The 17,978-nt window shown below is 41.7% G+C and overlaps 1 protein-coding gene across 6 annotated transcripts in view; it reads right to left on the reverse strand.

Moving 5' to 3' along the window:
• Nucleotides 1-17,328, reverse strand: part of LOC131104557 (inactive ubiquitin carboxyl-terminal hydrolase 54-like) — a 27,711-nt gene extending 10,383 nt beyond the window's left edge. For 5 of the 6 annotated variants that reach the window (XM_058051880.1, XM_058051869.1, XM_058051894.1 and 2 more), the window contains exons 1-9: nucleotides 14,071-14,237; nucleotides 6,175-6,707; nucleotides 3,078-3,170; nucleotides 2,872-3,006; nucleotides 2,687-2,800; nucleotides 2,527-2,609; nucleotides 1,260-1,362; nucleotides 1,046-1,192; nucleotides 817-966 (exon numbers count right to left, since the gene is read on the reverse strand). In XM_058051880.1, the coding sequence (XP_057907863.1) occupies nucleotides 817-966; nucleotides 1,046-1,192; nucleotides 1,260-1,362; nucleotides 2,527-2,609; nucleotides 2,687-2,800; nucleotides 2,872-3,006; nucleotides 3,078-3,170; nucleotides 6,175-6,348 (999 nt within the window). In that variant the 5' untranslated portion in view covers nucleotides 6,349-6,707; nucleotides 14,071-14,237. Of the gene's footprint in view, nucleotides 1-816; nucleotides 967-1,045; nucleotides 1,193-1,259; nucleotides 1,363-2,526; nucleotides 2,610-2,686; nucleotides 2,801-2,871; nucleotides 3,007-3,077; nucleotides 3,171-6,174; nucleotides 6,708-14,070; nucleotides 14,238-16,579 lie in introns of those variants that run through there. The other variant, XM_058051876.1, reaches the window with a different exon arrangement.
• Nucleotides 17,329-17,978: the final 650 nt, after the last annotated feature.

The raw sequence follows: 17,978 nt of genomic DNA on the forward strand, positions 1-17,978 counted from the left end.
TAAATTCCTAATATTACAAAATTGTAAAAAAAAAAAGTGTAAATTATATTGTAATTATAAAAAGAAAGTTGTAATATTTGTAAGATTAAATGTATAAAAAAGTCAACAGCAGAAATGGGAATAAATACATTTGTTTTTTTAAAAAATGTATAAAATGTGCAAAAAAACAATACAATCCACATATAATAATATAAATAAAATAAATATATATATATAATATAAATAAATGAATAATAAATATATATTTATATATGAATAAAAGAAGAACAGAAATAGTTACAAGATTATAATAAAAGAAGCAGCAGCAGCAGAAAAAAAGAAATTTCAAAAGAATAAAGTAATATGAGAAAAATATAATAATATAAGATTATGTTTTTAAAATATTAAAAATTGTAAAATAATAAATAAACAAATGCTTATTTCCAATAAAATAATTGAAATATTTTTAAAGCAACAGCAAAATGCAGAATGAAGTTAAACTATGATGCGAATAAAGTTATATTATTTAAAAAATGTTTTTAAAAAGTAAAAAATGTACAAGAAGAAAATTCAAATATTTGGAAAAATATCACGAGAAAAAAATGGTCAAAGTATTACAAGAATAAAGTCGTAATATTCTCTGGAAATTTTCATTTTTGCAGCATGTAGCTGAAATAGTAAAGAAAAAAAGCTTAGCTTGTGGGAGAAGTTGTAATATTTCTATAATAAGAAAGGGTGGGCCCACGGCATAAAGGAAACCGGCATGGAGCCATGGGCCGCCATGGAAGACATTCAGACACCCCCAGGATGTAGACACTCATGATACGGACAACATACCTCCTTGACATGCGCGTCGTCAAAGTACATCCAGCGTCGTATTTTAGTTTGGAAGAAGAAGGTAGAGTAGTGCCTGCCGTAGTAACACACCATGCCCACTAGGTAGAGCTCCGCCTGGCGAGCCTTCTCCTCGGTCACCCTGTAAAACAGCTGGAAGAGAAGAAGCAGCAGTTGTTGCTGCTCTGCTGACGCTACACAAACAATCCTGCATGTGATGTTTAAGGCTTACGTCTCCCAGTCGCAGGCAGGTTCCCAGGGTGTGGATGACGTCCTCGGCCAGGTCGGAGTGGTCCGAGTCCCACACCAGGCCTATGGTGATGATCTCTGGACTGTTGAGGAGGACGCGAGCCATCCTCAGCTGCTGACCGCACTGACTCTGAGAGAGAGAGGACATTTTGCTTTTGCTGCTGTAAGACCAGTCGAGGCGGTAAAAGGAGACTTACAGGACAGCTGCGCAGGTCGCCCATGCTGGCGTTCCGCAGCAACTCCCCGAACATTCCAGGGGTGGCGTTCTGGCGGGACTCCAGCATCTTCACCGCCTGGTTGCTGAGGAGCATGAGGAGAACAAGATGATTGGACAAAGGAAATTGTTTTGAGACGACAGCAATTTGGAAGACAACCTGTTTATAACCTTCTAAATATGCTTTATAAACATTATTAGAGCCCTCTAGACATGGCATAACACCCCTATAGTCACACCCCATAGTCTTTAGGCTCCTATTACCTAACAGACTACACATAATAAGAGAACATAAGACATAGCAAACCTGTTTATAATCGTCTAAATATGCTTTTTTAACATTAGAGCCCTCTAGGCATGAAATAGCACCCCTATAGTCACCTTTATGCTCCTATTACCTAACATAGTACAAAAATAAGACAAAATACAACATAACTTTGTTTTACCACCTTCTAAATGCACGTTGACATTAATAGAGCCCTCTAGACATGGAATAACACCCCTATAGTCACCTTTATGCTCCTATTACCGAACATACTACACATAATAAGAGACAATAAGACATAGAAAACCTGTTTATAACCTTCTAAATATGCTTTTTTAATATTATTAGAGCACTCTAGGCATGAAATAACACCCCTATAGTCACCTTTATGCTCCTATTACCTAACATACTACACATAAGAGAAAATAAAACACAGAAAACCTGTTTATAACCTTCTAAATATGCTTTTTTTACATTAGAGCCCTCTAGTCATGAAACAGCACCCCTAAAGTCACCTCTATGCCCCTATTGCCTAATATAGTACACAAAATAAGACATAAAAAAAACTTTTTACCACTTTCTAAATGCACTTTGACATTATTAGAGCCCTCTAGCCATGGAATAACACCCCTATAGCCACCTTTATGCTCCTATTACCTAACATACTACAAATAATAAGAGAAAATATGACATAGAAAACCTGTTTATAACCTTCCAAAGAGGCTTTTTTACTATTAGAGCCCTGTAGTCATGAAATAGCACCCCCATAGTCACCTTTATGCTTCTATTACGTAACATAAGAGAAAATAAGACATAGAAAACCTGTTTATAACCTTCTAAATATGTTTTTTTTAACATTCATCTACCTTGAATGTGTATTTTTGTTCATTTAGTCATTTTTATTCTTGGAAATATTTCATTTACATTACATTTTCTATGTTTGAAAAAAAAGGAATATAGTAAGGGACGCCTGCAAAGGACTTACCACAGGGAGGTGGTGGAGATGTAATGGACCATTTGAATGAAGGGTAGCGGGTCTGAAGATGCTCCACAGCTGCTGCAAACACACTGTAAACACACAAACAGGCAATCAGCATGGGACCACACACACACACACACACACACGAGCTGTGTGCTTGTGTCACCTGTTCAAAGAGCGTCATGGCAAACTTCTGATGAGGGATGCAGTGTCTGGCAGTGCAGATGTCTTCTTTGGACTCGTCTGCGATGTGGAAGTGGATCCTCATCAGGATGTTTTCCTGATGAAAAAAAAAAAACGCCGTCAAAGACGCCGCGCATGAGGATGGACACACGGCCCGGCACGTCTTACGAAGCACTCGGCGGCGTCGTCCATGATGCCGAGTTGAAACTTCTGCTCGTCCTGAAAGGTTTTGGCAAGGGCACTTCGAAGGGCGTCGGAGGGCAGGACGGTGTCGCTGCTGTACTGGAATTGAGCAAAGATGCTCTGACAAGACAAAGATAAAAGTCAGCTTGGGAACAGGAAGCCGGGTCCGGCGTGTGTCGGACGGCAGTCACCTTAAGAGCGCAGAAGATGCACGCGTCCTCCATGCACTTGTGAGATGTCAGCTGTCTGAAACTACGACGAAAGATGTCCAAGTGCCACAGAACCTGCAACAGACACAAGGGAGTCCTCTTTATACTGAAAAAGTCCATTTTGCCAACTCAGCAGGTAATGTTGCTGAAGCCTGATGCCTTTCCAACGTTACTTGGCCATGTTGAAGAGTCAGAAGGGCAAGCTAGCAACGTCTAACCGTGTTTATTTCGTGTAATTAAGCAAAACGTTTAATGATCACATTTCCTCTACAGATGTTGTGTCAAAATTGCCTGAACTCAATAAAGCAGACCTTCGTTAGCGCTCTTTGAGTACATCCACGCTAAGTCAGGGGTCTCCAACCAGTAGCTCATGAGCTTCTAGTAGCTCCTAACCACTTTTCAGGTAGCTCTGATAAATTAGAAAGCGGGGTTCGGCAGTAGTCTGGACTTCCTTGGGAATGCTTTCTGTGCCGACTATTGTGTGTAGCTGCTCTACAGGAGTCCACATTTCAGTGAGCATAATAGGTTCCCTTTAATAATAATAATAATAATAGCAACAATGCTGCTGTAGCTTTGTTAACATAGGCCTTGTTGGGACTTTTTGAAGATTTTTTCAGATGGAATAGGTGTGTCCCATTGCGTGCTTTCTCAGCTGCCTTTTTTTATCTGTTTGTATATCTTTATATTCATTCATTTTCAACCTCATGAGGGTCGCGGGGGTGCTGGAGCCTATCCCAGCTGTCTTTGGGCGAGAGGCGGGGTACACCCTGGACTGGTCACCAGCCAATCAAACGGGGAGAACATGCAAACTCCACACAGAGATGGCCGAGGGTGTAATTGAACCCGGGTCTCCTAGCTTCGAGGTCTGCACGCTAACCACTCCACCACCGTGCAGCCTATATCTCTACGATGCACGGAAAAGAGAAAGACTTGTGTTCATGTCTGACGTAAGAATTGTGGATGATGAGCCATTCATTCATTTATTTTCTGTGCCGCTTATCCTCACGAGGGTTGCGGGGGCCCTGGAGCCTATCCCAGCTGTCTTCGGGCGAGAGGTGGGGTACATCCTGGACTGGTGGCCAGCCAATCACAAGGCACATATAGACAATTATACCTATGGACAATTTGGAGTGGCCAATTAACCTAGCATGTTTTTGGAATGTGGGCGGAAACCGGAGTACCCGGAGAAAACCCACGCATGCACGGGGAGAACATGCAAACTCCACACAGAGATGGCCGAGGGTGGGGATGATGGTCCAAAAATGTTTTTTTTAATTCCAAATTAACACTTAACAATTAACGCCTGTGTGTCCAACAGCCAATCAGAGGCCAGAATTGCTCGGAAGCTTGGACCAATCAGCGAGCGACCCGATGTCATGCACAGGAGCTAAGAACACAGGTGATGTGTGTGTGTGTGTGTGTGTGTGTGTGTGTGTGTGAGACGGACATGTGCGTGTTAAAGCGTGTTCTTCTCGTGCCGCCATCTGCTTAAGGACTCCATCTGGGCCGAGACGATGAGAAAAACCAGAAAGACAAAGACCCAGGAATGGGTCACTTGTAACAAATATAAAATTCGGGAGTGTTAGTCATTCATTTCCATCAGCATTTTCCCGTTGCATGTGCGTTGCATTTTTTCCAAGAGGTTGAAAAGTGAGCCGTTAGCGGTGAAGCTGTGTCATCACGTTGGGTGTGTTTTGTTTTGTCCTTCCTGTCCCCCACAGGCTCACATATGTTTGCCTTAGTCCCTGCAGCGGGGCAGTGCGTCATGTGACCTGTGGTCACGGGCCGACTCTGCTCGCTTTCATGCAACAACAACTGCGCTTTACTACATAATAATAACCGCCGTATATGCATTAATGTTATGATGGTTCCTGATTGTACAGCAGGGGTGCTCAATATGTCAGCTGACGTGAAGCCCTACATACGTACATACTACATACTACTTTGGCTGTCTGTCTAAGAAACAAAAGTACCTGGCTCCGCCACAGATAGATAGTCCAATCTCTTGTTCTGTAGCCATGGCTGTCAAAGAGAGTATAATGGGCCGGTCCATGTAGCATGTGGTTCAAAGTCTGTACAGTAGATGGCACCGCAACGCTGTTTCTTAGCACAGCCCTGCACCAGCCAGGGTGCCATCGTAGCACCAGCATCCCCAAACATAACTAACCCATAGAAATTAAAAAAAAAAAAAAAAAATATATATATATATATATATATATATATATATATATATATATATATATATATATATATATATATATATATTCATCATATATATTCATCATATATATTCATCATATATATATTCATCATATATATTCATCATATATATATTCATAAAAAAAAATTCATGAGGGAAGAAATTTAATTTTATCAGTTGAAAAATTAAAGAGAAAAATGAACAACATTTAAAAAAATGGGGGAAATATATATATTTATATATATAATATATATATATAATAAAAAATAGAATATATATATATATATATACTTTTTTTAATGGGGAAAATTGGGATATATATATATACACATATATATATATAGATAGATATATTTCCCCATTTTTTAAAATGTTGTTCATTTTTCTCTTTAATATTTCAACTTCTAAAATTAAATTTCTTCCCTCATGAAATGGCTTTATTTTCATTCAGTTGAATGTGCTGCAGGCCAAAAAAATAAATAAATAAATAAATAAATAAATAAAAACATATATATATATATATATATATATATATATATATATATATATATATATATATATATATATTCAACTGAATGAAAATAGTCATTTCATGAGGGAAGAGTTGAAATATTAAAGAGAAAAATGAACAACATTTTTAAAAAGCTGCTAATGAGTCCGCAGGCATTTCACAGGTGACGCCCGACACGCCCTCACCGCCCCGCCCACACCTACCTGGAAAAGTGGATGAGTCCCATGAATGGGGTCATGTCAGTGCAGTGGATGCCAGCAGCATCTTATTAATCAACTACAAACACCGCTTTCTTACTACAGTGCTTATATTTGTGTGTCACTGTAAGGTGTGTGTGTGCGTGTGTGTGCGTGTGTGTGCGCGCGTACCTGCAGGGCGCTGTTGAGGAAGCAGCTGTTCTGTCCCGGCTCGTTGCTCAGTCCTTTACTGGGAGCGATGGAGGTCACGGTCCGAGGCGTTAGCATCGCCTGCATCCCGCCACCTGCCATGCCCCCCGCCCCCGCCACACCGCCTGCCGCAAAATAGTTCCTCTTCCAGGACATGACAGATGCCGGCTGCCTCACTCTCTGCGGGGATCAGCTCCGAGTCGTCCGATGCGTCAAAGCGGCCATTGTGACCGTCAGCGGCCGTGCCTCTGAATCAATCTGTTCCAAGTGTAAGGAATTTTCGTTTTTCCGAAATGCCCAGTCTTGGCCAAAAGGTGAAAAGTATATTCTCTCTCTCTCTCTCTCTATATATATATATATATATATGTATACACAAAAATCCAGGAAGTGGTTCCGGGCTATGAAGGACGGAAATGCTGCCTGGTAAACATTCCCATCATCCTCCCTGTTCTACTTTCACCTCCTTTCAAAAGTCAGCAGCTGTAGACAGGGGGGTCAGAGGTCACTGTAGACACCTGTGGGAGACAAAAAAAAGAAGCTGTATTTCCTTGGATTTTTTCATTTATTCCGCAGTGATTGGTCCCACTCCCAAGCACTCCCGAGAACTTCCAGACTACTGCCGAAACCCACTTTCTAATTTTGTGATTATAGGAATTGATAATAAATGAATAAAGTATTTGTCGTTAGGAGCTACTGAAAAACTTATTGTGTACAAACTTAAAGAGTGGTAATGTTTCTCTTACTGGCTCAGAGTCATCAACTCCAACCACTACTGCCTGATGTTTGCCTCTATATGCAAGTTAGCTTTCCCCTCAAACCTGAACAAATATTTCCTGGAAGACATTAGCATTAGCGCCGTGCTAACACGGTGAAATCCTCAACAAACAGCAGGATTTGGGGAGGACAAGCCGATAGCTTGTACCCGGGAACGGCTGGATACAAACTCTCTGAGCCCCCCCCCCCTCTTGAAGATGGAATCCTATATCACCGAAATTCATTCATTGATGGTGGTCAGGTCTGGACCCAATTTACCACGATAAACGAGGGATGAGTGTTAGTAAGCAAGGAACTACAGATGAAATCATAGACGGTGAAGGTATTTGCTCAATTTTGCTAGCCAAACACATAGTCTCACAAATACAAAAGATACTTTTACACGCAACCACACAAACAAAGAGGACTAACGTGACATCTGTTGCTTTGCAACAAAAGGAAAAACAATGTTCCAGACGCCTTGATGCCCCTGCGAAGGAAAGATGCCTTGATGCCACAGCGAGCTAACGAAAGGAGAAACACCATGAAAGCGGTTCAAGCAAGGGCAGTGGCGAAAGCTGATTGGTCCAGGACTCTAGCCTCGAGTGTATAAAAGGCCGGGCAGGGAAAGGAAGGGTGCTTTTTTGCAGCTGTGCTGCAATAAGACCCGCTTACTTGTAGGCATACAGGGACTGCAGATGAGCCCGGACATCTGTATTGTTGTCAGGAATAAACAATCTTATCCTCTATTTGACACCCACTTAGAGTCCTCAGGGGGAGGATTTGTACGACTGGCAACAAAGCTGACTCCTGCTTCCTGTTTTCATGTATTAGCAAGCTAATCGGATGCTAACAAGGAAGTTTTGTGCCAAAAATATTCAAGCAGTGTTATAACACCACAACAATGAGGGTGTTAATACACAACGGGGGACGGGGGGACGAGGTGCCACTGTAACACCGTTTGAAACAGAAACAGCAGGAGCAGATATGAAACTATTCTTTACTTGCTCTGCATTAACGTGTGGCATGTTTGTTGTGTAAATATGGAACACATCCACCCGTGTTTGCTTCAGACAAACCACCAAATGTTGATTATGATGATGAGGATGATTGCCCGATTTGAAAAGTTCAAAGGCTTCCATTGAACAAACAAAAGTGTCTCAAAGTCGCAAAAAAAAAACCTTTTGAGTTTGAAGTGGCTAATTGCGAATGTTGTTGAAAAGGACAAATATTGAGGTGTTTGTTGTAGAGGTAAAGCACGGGTCAGAAGAGACGGAGGTGACAAGGGATTAGCCAGATCTGTCTGCATGGGATTAGGCCGTCTGTGTGTAACGACTCAGCTAACCAGGTCCCTATAATTAGCTGCAGTGGGCTAGCATCGGCTAACGAGGGAGGCGGGAGGGATTAAAGAGGCCCACATGACGAGTCTGCGCGCCCAACTAAACCGCTTCAAAACAAAATGTGAAGCGAGCCGACGTGACGACAAAGCAGGATGGAGGAGCTCATGAAGAAGCTTTGTGAAGATCAAATTGAGTCTTTGTTTATTCGTGTGAAGTATGAAGAAACGGGCTCCAAAAAAAAAAGCAGTCTCCCCCTGCAGGCCCTTTTCGGGTCTAAACGATGACGGTGATTTGTTGACAAACCTTTTTTTTTTTTTTTGATGACCTCACAGCGAGGAGACCAGGGTTCAATTCCCCCCTCGGCCATCTCTGTGTGGAGTTTGCATGTTCTCCCCGTGCATGCGTGGGTTTTCCACAGGGACTCCGGTTTCCTCCCACATTCCAAAAACATGCTAGGTTAATTGGCCACTCCAAATTGTCCATAGGTATGAATGTGAGTGTGAATGGTTGTTTGTCTATATGTGCCCTGTGATTGGCTGGCCACCAGTCCAGGGTGTACCCCGCCTCTTGCCCGAACACAGCTGACATAGGCTCCAGCCTCCTCGCGACCCTTGTGAGGAAAAGCAGTAGAAAATGAAATGAACATTTTTAGAGCCCTCTAGACATGGAATAACACCCCTATAGTCACCTTTATGCTCCTATTACCTAACAGACTACACATAATAAGAGAAAATAAGACATAGAAAACCTGTTTATAACCTTCTAAATATGCTTTTTTTAAACAATAGAGCCCTCAAGGCATGAAATAGCACCCCTATAGTATACCTTTATGCTCCTATTACCTAACAGACTACACATAAGAGAAAATAAGACATAGAAAACCTGTTTATAACCTTCTAAATGTGCTTTTTTGACATTAGAGCCCTCTAGGCATGAAATAGCACCCCTATAGTATACCTTTATGCTCTATTACCTAACAGACTACACAAAATAAGACATTAAAAAACTTTTTACCACCATCTAAATGCACTTTGAAATTATTAGAGCCCTCTAGTCATGGAATAACACCCCTATAGTCACCTTTATGCTCCTATTACCTAACAGACTACACAAAATAAGAGAAAATAAGACACAGAAAACCTGTTTATAACCTTCTAAATATGCTTTTTTTTTTACGATTAGAGCCCTGTAGGCATGACATAGCACCCCTACAGTCACCTTTACACTCCTATTACTGAACATAGTACACAAAATAAGACAAAATACAACATAAAAAAACTTTTTACCACCTTCTAAATGCACTTTGAAATTATTAGAGCCCTCTAGTCATGGAATAACACCCCTATAGTCACCTTTATGCTCCTATTACCCAACAGACTACACATAATAAGAGAAAATAAGACATAAAAAACCTGTTTATAACCTTCTAAATATGCTTTTTTTACGATTAGAGCCCTGTAGGCATGACATAGCACCCCTACAGTCACCTTTACACTCCTATTACCGAACATAGTACACAAAATAAGACAAAATACAACATAAAAAAACTTTTTACCACCTTCTAAATGCACTTTGATATTATTAGAGCCCTGTAGACATGAGAGAGAGAGAGAGAGAGAGGGAGAGAGAGAGAGAGAGAGTGAGTGAGTGAGTGAGTGAGTGAATACGAGAGAAAAAGACTGAGGCGTTCATTCTGTCACACCTGCTAAAGTGGGAATGACATCCGAGGAGGACACCGAAAGGATGGTGCCTTTCAAAAACACGCCGCCCACCCCCGTCTGCACACCTGCATTGAGTACTGACCAATCAGAGAGCGAGGAATGCATCAGCTGCTGAGAGGTCAATTCCTCTCTCTCTCTCTGTCGGCATCAAACTAGTTATGTAAGAACCCACCAGTGTGTGTCTCTCTCTCTCTCTCACACACACACACACACACACACACACACACACACACACTATAATCGCCTGTGATTTGGCGTGCAGGCCAAGCGCCAGCCTCACGCTGCCTCTCTGCAGGGCTGCCAGGAGTCTGGCATCTACTGGGAACACTGGGATGGAGCCAACATGGCCGGAGCGGCCGAGATAAACGTTGGGACAGGCAGACAGCAGTCAGTCTGACTACTTTGACTTTTTCTCTTTGTCACCAGGCTGCGACGTGGGGGGGCAGCACGGCGGCTAGCGTGACGAGAGAGGTCACCTCTAGCGCTTCATGCTAGGTGCCGCGACGTGAGCAAACGTCCGGAGCGGCACGCCGGCACAAGTTGGGAATGTGAAGGACTTCAATGACTTAAACCCAGCCTTCAGTATTAACCATGTTTTTGGAATGTGGGAGGAAACCGGAGTCGCATGGGGAGAACATGCAAACTCCACGCAGAGATGGCCGAGAGTGGAATTGAACTCGGGTCTCCTAGCTGTGAGGCCTGCGTGCTAACCACTCTTCCGCTGTGCAGCCGCCATTACTTTATTTAAAAAAAATAATATACAGTCATAAATTCAACAGTTTTTGCATGTTTAAGTAACTCGTCAACTTGTCCCATTTTGTTTGACGGTCTTTGAATGCACCGTCTTTGCCCCATGCTGCACAGATAGACTACTGTTAGCGATACAACCATACACAAAGGTTACAAAGGTTTGGTGCGGTTCGATTCGATGTGTTATGGTTGGATACAAAAAATAAATGACCGTTTTTTATTTGAATTTGATTGAAATTGCCAACATCTTTTATGTTTTTATGTTGTATTGTTTGGTACATGAACTGCACACGCTTTGATGCTCTGCACAAATGAAGTACCTAATGAATAAATAAAGTTCTTAAGTTATATTTCTCACCTTAAAAGTACAGTTCGGCCGCACACACTTGGCACCATATAAGACAAAAAAAAGCACCTTTCAGTGCACTTTCAGTATCAATATCATTCAATAAACACTGAGGGAGAATCATATTTCATTCAACTCAATGGGGTTACAAACCCAATTCAAAACTCCATTGCCACTTTGGCAGATATCAAGAAAGTAACCAAAAAACACCATCAAATAGGTAAAACTAACAAAACAAAAGGTTATCTTAACTCTATGTCTTTTAGCGACATGTTCGGCTGTAATAATATATATGTAATATAAACCGTTTTGAAAAATTGGGCCATTGAATGAGTCGCGCCATTCTTGTTTGTAGCTCTCAGAAATTAGCGCTTAGCTTGATATGCTTTTCAGTGGCATCATTTCTCTAAACGTTTGATTCACAACTGAGTGGATGGTTACTAATGAGAACCGCAACAGTAGTTTCAATGATGATTTCGGTGATTTTCGATAATGAGCAGCAGCTAGCTTGTTTTACCGCTAACTACTATACTGAATTTTTACCCTTTTTTTGGCGTCATATTTGGACTCAAATGATGATATTATGTGGGAAGGCATTAAGGTAAGATTTGATTAGCTTCCAGGCCGGTACTGGTGGATGGTGTTCTGTATTCATTTCGTGCTTTTCATGTGATGTTCCTGTCTTTATTTTACACAATACATAATTAAAAAAAGATCAATCAAGATCGCTGCGATATAAGTATGTTCTGTAGATGTGTTAGCAGCTAGCGTGCTGCTAATGCTATTTATATCCATTCTCGTCTTCAGTCATGCTAAGCTACGGAGCATGTGTGACAATGCCTTTGCTGGCGACCTAGGCTCTCACGTTCTTCAAGAAACGGACCGTCCATGTACGTATCTACAATTCAATTCGTCTAAGGCAGGGGTCTCAAACACGTGGCCCGCAGGACACTAGTTTAGGCCCCCGCCTTGATATGAAAGTTTAATGTTAGTGCGGCCCGCACAAGTTTGATATGGATGCTGTATGGTATCATGTACCCAGAAAAAAATTATTACGTTTGATTAATGTTCATGTTAAAGGTTAAATAACTGTTAACAGTTATCCTCCCTATCCGTGTGGAAGTGGTAAGTTTTTGGCTTTTTAAGTTCAAAGGAAATAACTTGGAGGCTGCCGTTTAGGTCGCTAGCTCTCTAGTTTGCAAGTTAGCATGTGTCTCAAGACCCCGCAGTTGCGCAATATGTTGTAAATAAAAAGAGTATAAATGTGACTATAGTCGTGTTTTGTCATGTCTACAGGGCTCTAATAATGCTTTGTTAATTTTTATCTGAAAAAAATAATTTGTCTACCCACCAACTATATGTGGTTTCTTAAGTTTTTATTATTTGGTGTTTTATTATTATTATTATTATTATTATATTTATTTATTACTGATTGATTAATTTTCTTTATTCTTGATTTGTTTATTTATTTTTCATCTTATTTTGTGTAGAAAATAAAAAATTAAGATATTTGAGAACAGTGGAATGTTTTATCAGAGCTTTTTTTGTAGAAAATCAGTACAAAAGCAAAGTTTATTTATTTTTCTGTTTTTAATAAATGCATTTTTTTGTTTTTTTTGTTGGAAAACCTGATGCGACCCAGTCTCACCCAGACCCTAGCTCCAGTGGCCCCCAAGTAAATTGAGTTTGAGCCCCCTGGTCTAAGGATTGATGGCTAATTCTTATCCATTCAGGAGGCCGCTACCCGCTACCCATGTAGCCTCATTTCTCACTTGTCAAACCGGTACATATACAATACATATACATATTCGTATTAACATGAAAACTAGCATGTTAAATTGCTTCCCAGAGGCCAGATTAACATGTAAGGCTCTGCCAGAACAAATATTATAATATTCCATCTTATTTGCGGTGTCCATTGAACATTTATACAGTTGGGAGCATTTAGGAGCAAATGACATTCCGGGTTGTACCACGCCATTCATAAAGAACAGCATAGGCAACGGAGAGACTTATAGGACAGACAGCAGTTTCTTTTCAATATGGACTCCAGAACATGGTGACCGACTGGAAAAGAGATGTTTGCATTGTGTGCATGCATTGTGTCGACTGTCGAGCACGCATTGTTCTCCCCCACCTGCAGAATGCACCGCTCCAGCGAACAAACAGTACAGTCAGACCTCCTTGTACACATTAGTCACGCATCACTAAGTTCATAATCAGCACCTCACAACGTCCAACAGGTTGTCCACCATGACTAGTGTAATGTGACGTCACTGCAACCAAGTTGTTTCTGTCCACTCCTTGACTTCATTCATACATTGACATGCACATACATTATTGTCATTGTGATGGTAATAACAATGATCACCTAGGAGCTGCACCATGTTTCCATTCTTTAAATGAGCCAAACTTGCACCAAAATTGCGCAGCGATTCTTTTTTACAAATGCGTCACACTTGTGAACATTGATTGCCCCCCCACCACCACCACCACCATCATCACCACCACCACACATTCATTGCCTTACTGCTGCTACACAATAGCACACCAGCGATGAAAATACATTCATTTAATATGCGGAATGTAATAGTAAGTGCACGCCAGTCTATGTTACTATTGGAGTCCATGTGATCCGTCGGCATTAAAACGGCTCTTTTTTTCAACGGAGTTCGGCACCGACCCGTGTGGTGCGTGTGTGTGTGTGGTTACGTCGGAGCAGCATTACATCACTTCCAGCAAACTTCACCCACAACAAACGACGGCGATTTTTTTGTTGTTGCACACTTTGAGCCAAAAATCATCTCTCGGATGGACTGATTTAGTGCGGAGGTGAACGCCGACTGGGCAGTCCAGCAAGCTAACGTCATGAAGGAGTTATAACGGTCGCTTCGTTCAAACGTCCTACACGCAGCGGCCACGGCTCGGCTTCTCGGTCGGGTTCTTCCGGTCGGTAGAAGCGGCTCACCTGAGGCAGCAGTCCGGAGGGAGAGCCGGGAAACTCGTCCCGGCAGCACCGGAGAGGAGAAGGCAAACAAAACAGCCAGTAAGCACTGATAGCATTCATTGCATTCATTGTGTTGGGAAGAGCTGGACCACGAGGGGGAGGGGCTACTACCTGGGGCGCGAGCACGACAGCACCAGCGCGCGCATACACATGCCAGCATGTGTGTGTGTTTACATTTGGAGCTTAGCAAACATGCTAACACTATAACTCACCGATTCGTCAAATAATAGCCACATGAACACCCTGAAACTGAATATTACATTATATTGTCTTTCTTTTACAAGAACGTACTTATGACGCAGGTATTCATTAATGAATTATTCATTTTTTTCCTCCGAAAAGAGGAAAAATGTGTCGCATTAATTTATAAATTTGTGACAATACTATCTATGTGTATGTGCCATTGTTGAAAAAAAAACACAATTTTGACATGCTTATTTATGTCTTTATACTCCACAGATGTTTTTTGCTCAAGCTAAGACGTTCCGCTCTTTGTCCCATGGTGCATCCAGTCATTGAATGCACCATAGTTGTGTCCTGAGACACAAAAAACTCCAATTTATGTGGCTACAGTCACTCATACATTTTATCCTGTAAAGGGATATGATTCATCAACTTTGCGTAAATATGTTATATACTGTTATATACCCTCACGAGGGTCGCGGCGGCGAGAGGCGGGGTACACCCTGGACTGGTGGCCAGCCAATCACAGGGCACATATAGACAAACAACCATTCACACTCACATTCATATCTATGGACAATTTGGTCGGCAATTAACCTAGCATGTTTTTGGAATGTGGGAGGAAACCGGAGGACCCGGAGAAAACCCACGCATGCACGGGGAGAACATGCAAACTCTCCGAGGGTGGAATTGAACCCTGGTCCTCCTAACTGTGAGGTCTGCGCGCTAATCACTCGACCGCCGTGCCACCCCTATTTGGAATTATGTTATACAATATAAAATTTTGGAACACAAACGGTAAATTTGCAAAAGTGACATTTATGGTTGATGGCGCCACCCAAACTAGCGAACTAGCTCGCAGCTAATTTCTGAAAGTGATGTATTGGGATGGGACACCTCGCAGCTAAAGAGTAAAGAAATGCTTTGAGAGTAAGACGGTGGACTTGGTTCGGTATATTTGTCGTCAAAATAATAGTCATGATAAAATGCGGTGTTGCTGCTGGATGTTCATAGTATCCGAGTGATACTATTTAAGCAAAGTTGATGACTCATGTCAGGGACCTATCATATATTTTTTGTTATTATGTTCTACATTGTGAGATTTACGAAAGCGACCGGTAAATTGTAAAAATTAGATTCACGGTTCATGGCGCCATGAGGCCGCCATAGTAAAAGTAGTTTTCTAAGTGTGAGCCATGAGTGCGGCACCAGCAAAAGCCGTGAGGGTTCAGAGGTCACAGAACGAGGACAAGAGTGATTAGAGGGCCACTGAAGCGTGAACATGGACGCCGCTTGAAAAGAGGAACATGCCAAATGAAGAAATACCAGGTTATTGTCCATGATGTGATTTGTCAGTCTGCTCATAAACAGTCACTGCTGTCATGTGGAATATAGTATGTGTATTTGCCCCCTGTCCCCCACTAAAAAAAATACAAATCGGGAGTTTCATCAAATATAACGGAGTTCCACAAGGCGCCTTATGAGGTACTGTAACTTTTCTCACATTTGTGATTTCCTGTCCCTGTTGGACTGGTCAGCTGTGTTATATCAAACCGTTCAGCCAAGTGAGAACATTCACCTAAAAGACAAAAGGCCATAATGGGAGGTGCTGCTGTATTTTTGGTTGATGACTGTTGTGTTAAGTATATGCAGAAATTATACATATAAAAAAATCTAAATATCCATCGGTGTACAGTGTGTATACTCTGATGCTGTCACACATGACACCGCTCATATGGTACAGTGACGCAGTGACGTGTGCAACCAGGTCTCATATGACTGCAAGAGCAAACATTCAGGTGTGGGAATGATGTCATCCAGGAAGTACACCACTCAAATGAGGGCCGCCCAACAATTACATATGTGTGTGTGTGTGTGTGTGTGTGTGTGTGTGCAGGTTGCAGCTGATCAGTAAGTCTAAACTATAATGCATCATTCATACACATATAGTAGTATATACACACATGTATGTATATCATACACATGAGCATATTTATACATCATGCATACAGCACATTCTGTATGTACAGTACATCATACATACAGTATATATATATATATATATATTTATGTACATACATGACACACACAGGGCATACAGTACATAATGCACAGCTATGAGTAGTTTAGGAAGAGCTAACATTGTCAGGTCAATGACTTCCATGCTAATTCGTGAACAAGTGCTATAGTGTTAGCTAAACATTGAATGCAGGAGTTTAGCTCGTGAAGAGTAAAGATTTTGCCGTTAAGACGATAGTTGAGTCACTATGGTCGCCATGTTACTTACTTTGGCAAAGACTCCTCTTCCTCCTTGTCGTCCTCCTCAGGATGAAGTCAAGAAGAGGACTTGCTCCCGTCTCCCAGGTGACGCGTGCGTACAATGACATCATCCTTATTTGTGCCTACACCTGTGGTCACATGGGTCGTTGCGGCCACTTCCGGGCTCAGATCTCTTAAAGGAGCAGCGTCCCACAGCGGTATGACTGACACGCTATATTGTCTTTTGATTGTTTGTGTAAATAAGCAATAAATGAGCAATTAGCTTGTGTTTCGATTTGTATTTTTAAACTGGAATTTTCAGGAAATAATCCAAAACTAACAGGTAACAACAGTACTCGTAGAGACCCTTTCCAGCGCCTTTTATCTTAGCACGTTTGCTAGCTTCCATTAGTCTTCGTGACATCTCACTTGTGGTTATTGGTCTGCAGCGTTTGTTAACTAAAGTGGTGTTCGTTGGTCTATTTTTATTCTCTATACTGCTCTTTGTGTCATTTAAATTGCCCTTCGGGGATGAATAAAGTGTTTGAATTGAATTGTAGTTTTTGTTATTCAGCCATGACAGTCTTGACAGCCCTATGCGCGCGCACACATGCATTCTTTCAAGAGTGTAAAAGCTACGCTTTGATTCTGTATCATTGTCATTATCTACCTGACTCCAACACATAGGGGCCTAATGACAGCTTATTTCTGGACCGTCTCCCATAGCGACGAGGCTGAGCTCTGCCGCCACGGCGATAGTTCTGCGGCGTGTTAAAAAAAGCAGGCAGACTGGGGGCAGGGCGCGAAAAAATCAACTGCTGACATGTCAAAGGTCACTCGGGGTCAGGGGTCATTTGGCAGAGTCAACGAAGCGATTTATGTTGCTTTGAGTTCACGTTTATCGTCTTCAATAAACGAAATATGTAGCTGACTGTGTTAGCATTAGCATTTATTAGTTTTCATGAGTCATGCTTTTAGTTAACCGAAATGTCATCGAAGAGAGTCTTATTCCGGTTGCTGGCTGTGACGTCACGCTAGTGGCTTTGCATTACTATGGCGACTCCGTGGGCGTGTCTTAGTGCCTCGTGGATCTTTTGTACATTTCCTTTAGCTTCACACAATAAAAGCACTCGTACTGCTTTTGTCTCCGCAAAGCTGAGCTGCTCAGGCACTTCATCGCAGTATTCGAATGTGATTTGTTATATAGTACACATTAAATACTACCAAAATCCTTTAAGTGTTATTACTTTGCTCGAGCTAGCATAAATCCAGTATGACTTGCTTTTATTCTGAAAGCGGCGTCATCTAACCGAAGGGATTCTATTAAAACTTGATTTTTTTTGTAAATCATATAAAACACTTGCAAAGATTCCTGTGGTGCATCTGAGACACACACACACACACACACACACACACACACACAGTGG

The sequence above is a fragment of the Doryrhamphus excisus genome, chromosome 2 (assembly GCF_030265055.1).
Source record: "Doryrhamphus excisus isolate RoL2022-K1 chromosome 2, RoL_Dexc_1.0, whole genome shotgun sequence".
In the NCBI taxonomy this organism is placed as follows: Eukaryota; Metazoa; Chordata; class Actinopteri; order Syngnathiformes; family Syngnathidae; genus Doryrhamphus; species Doryrhamphus excisus.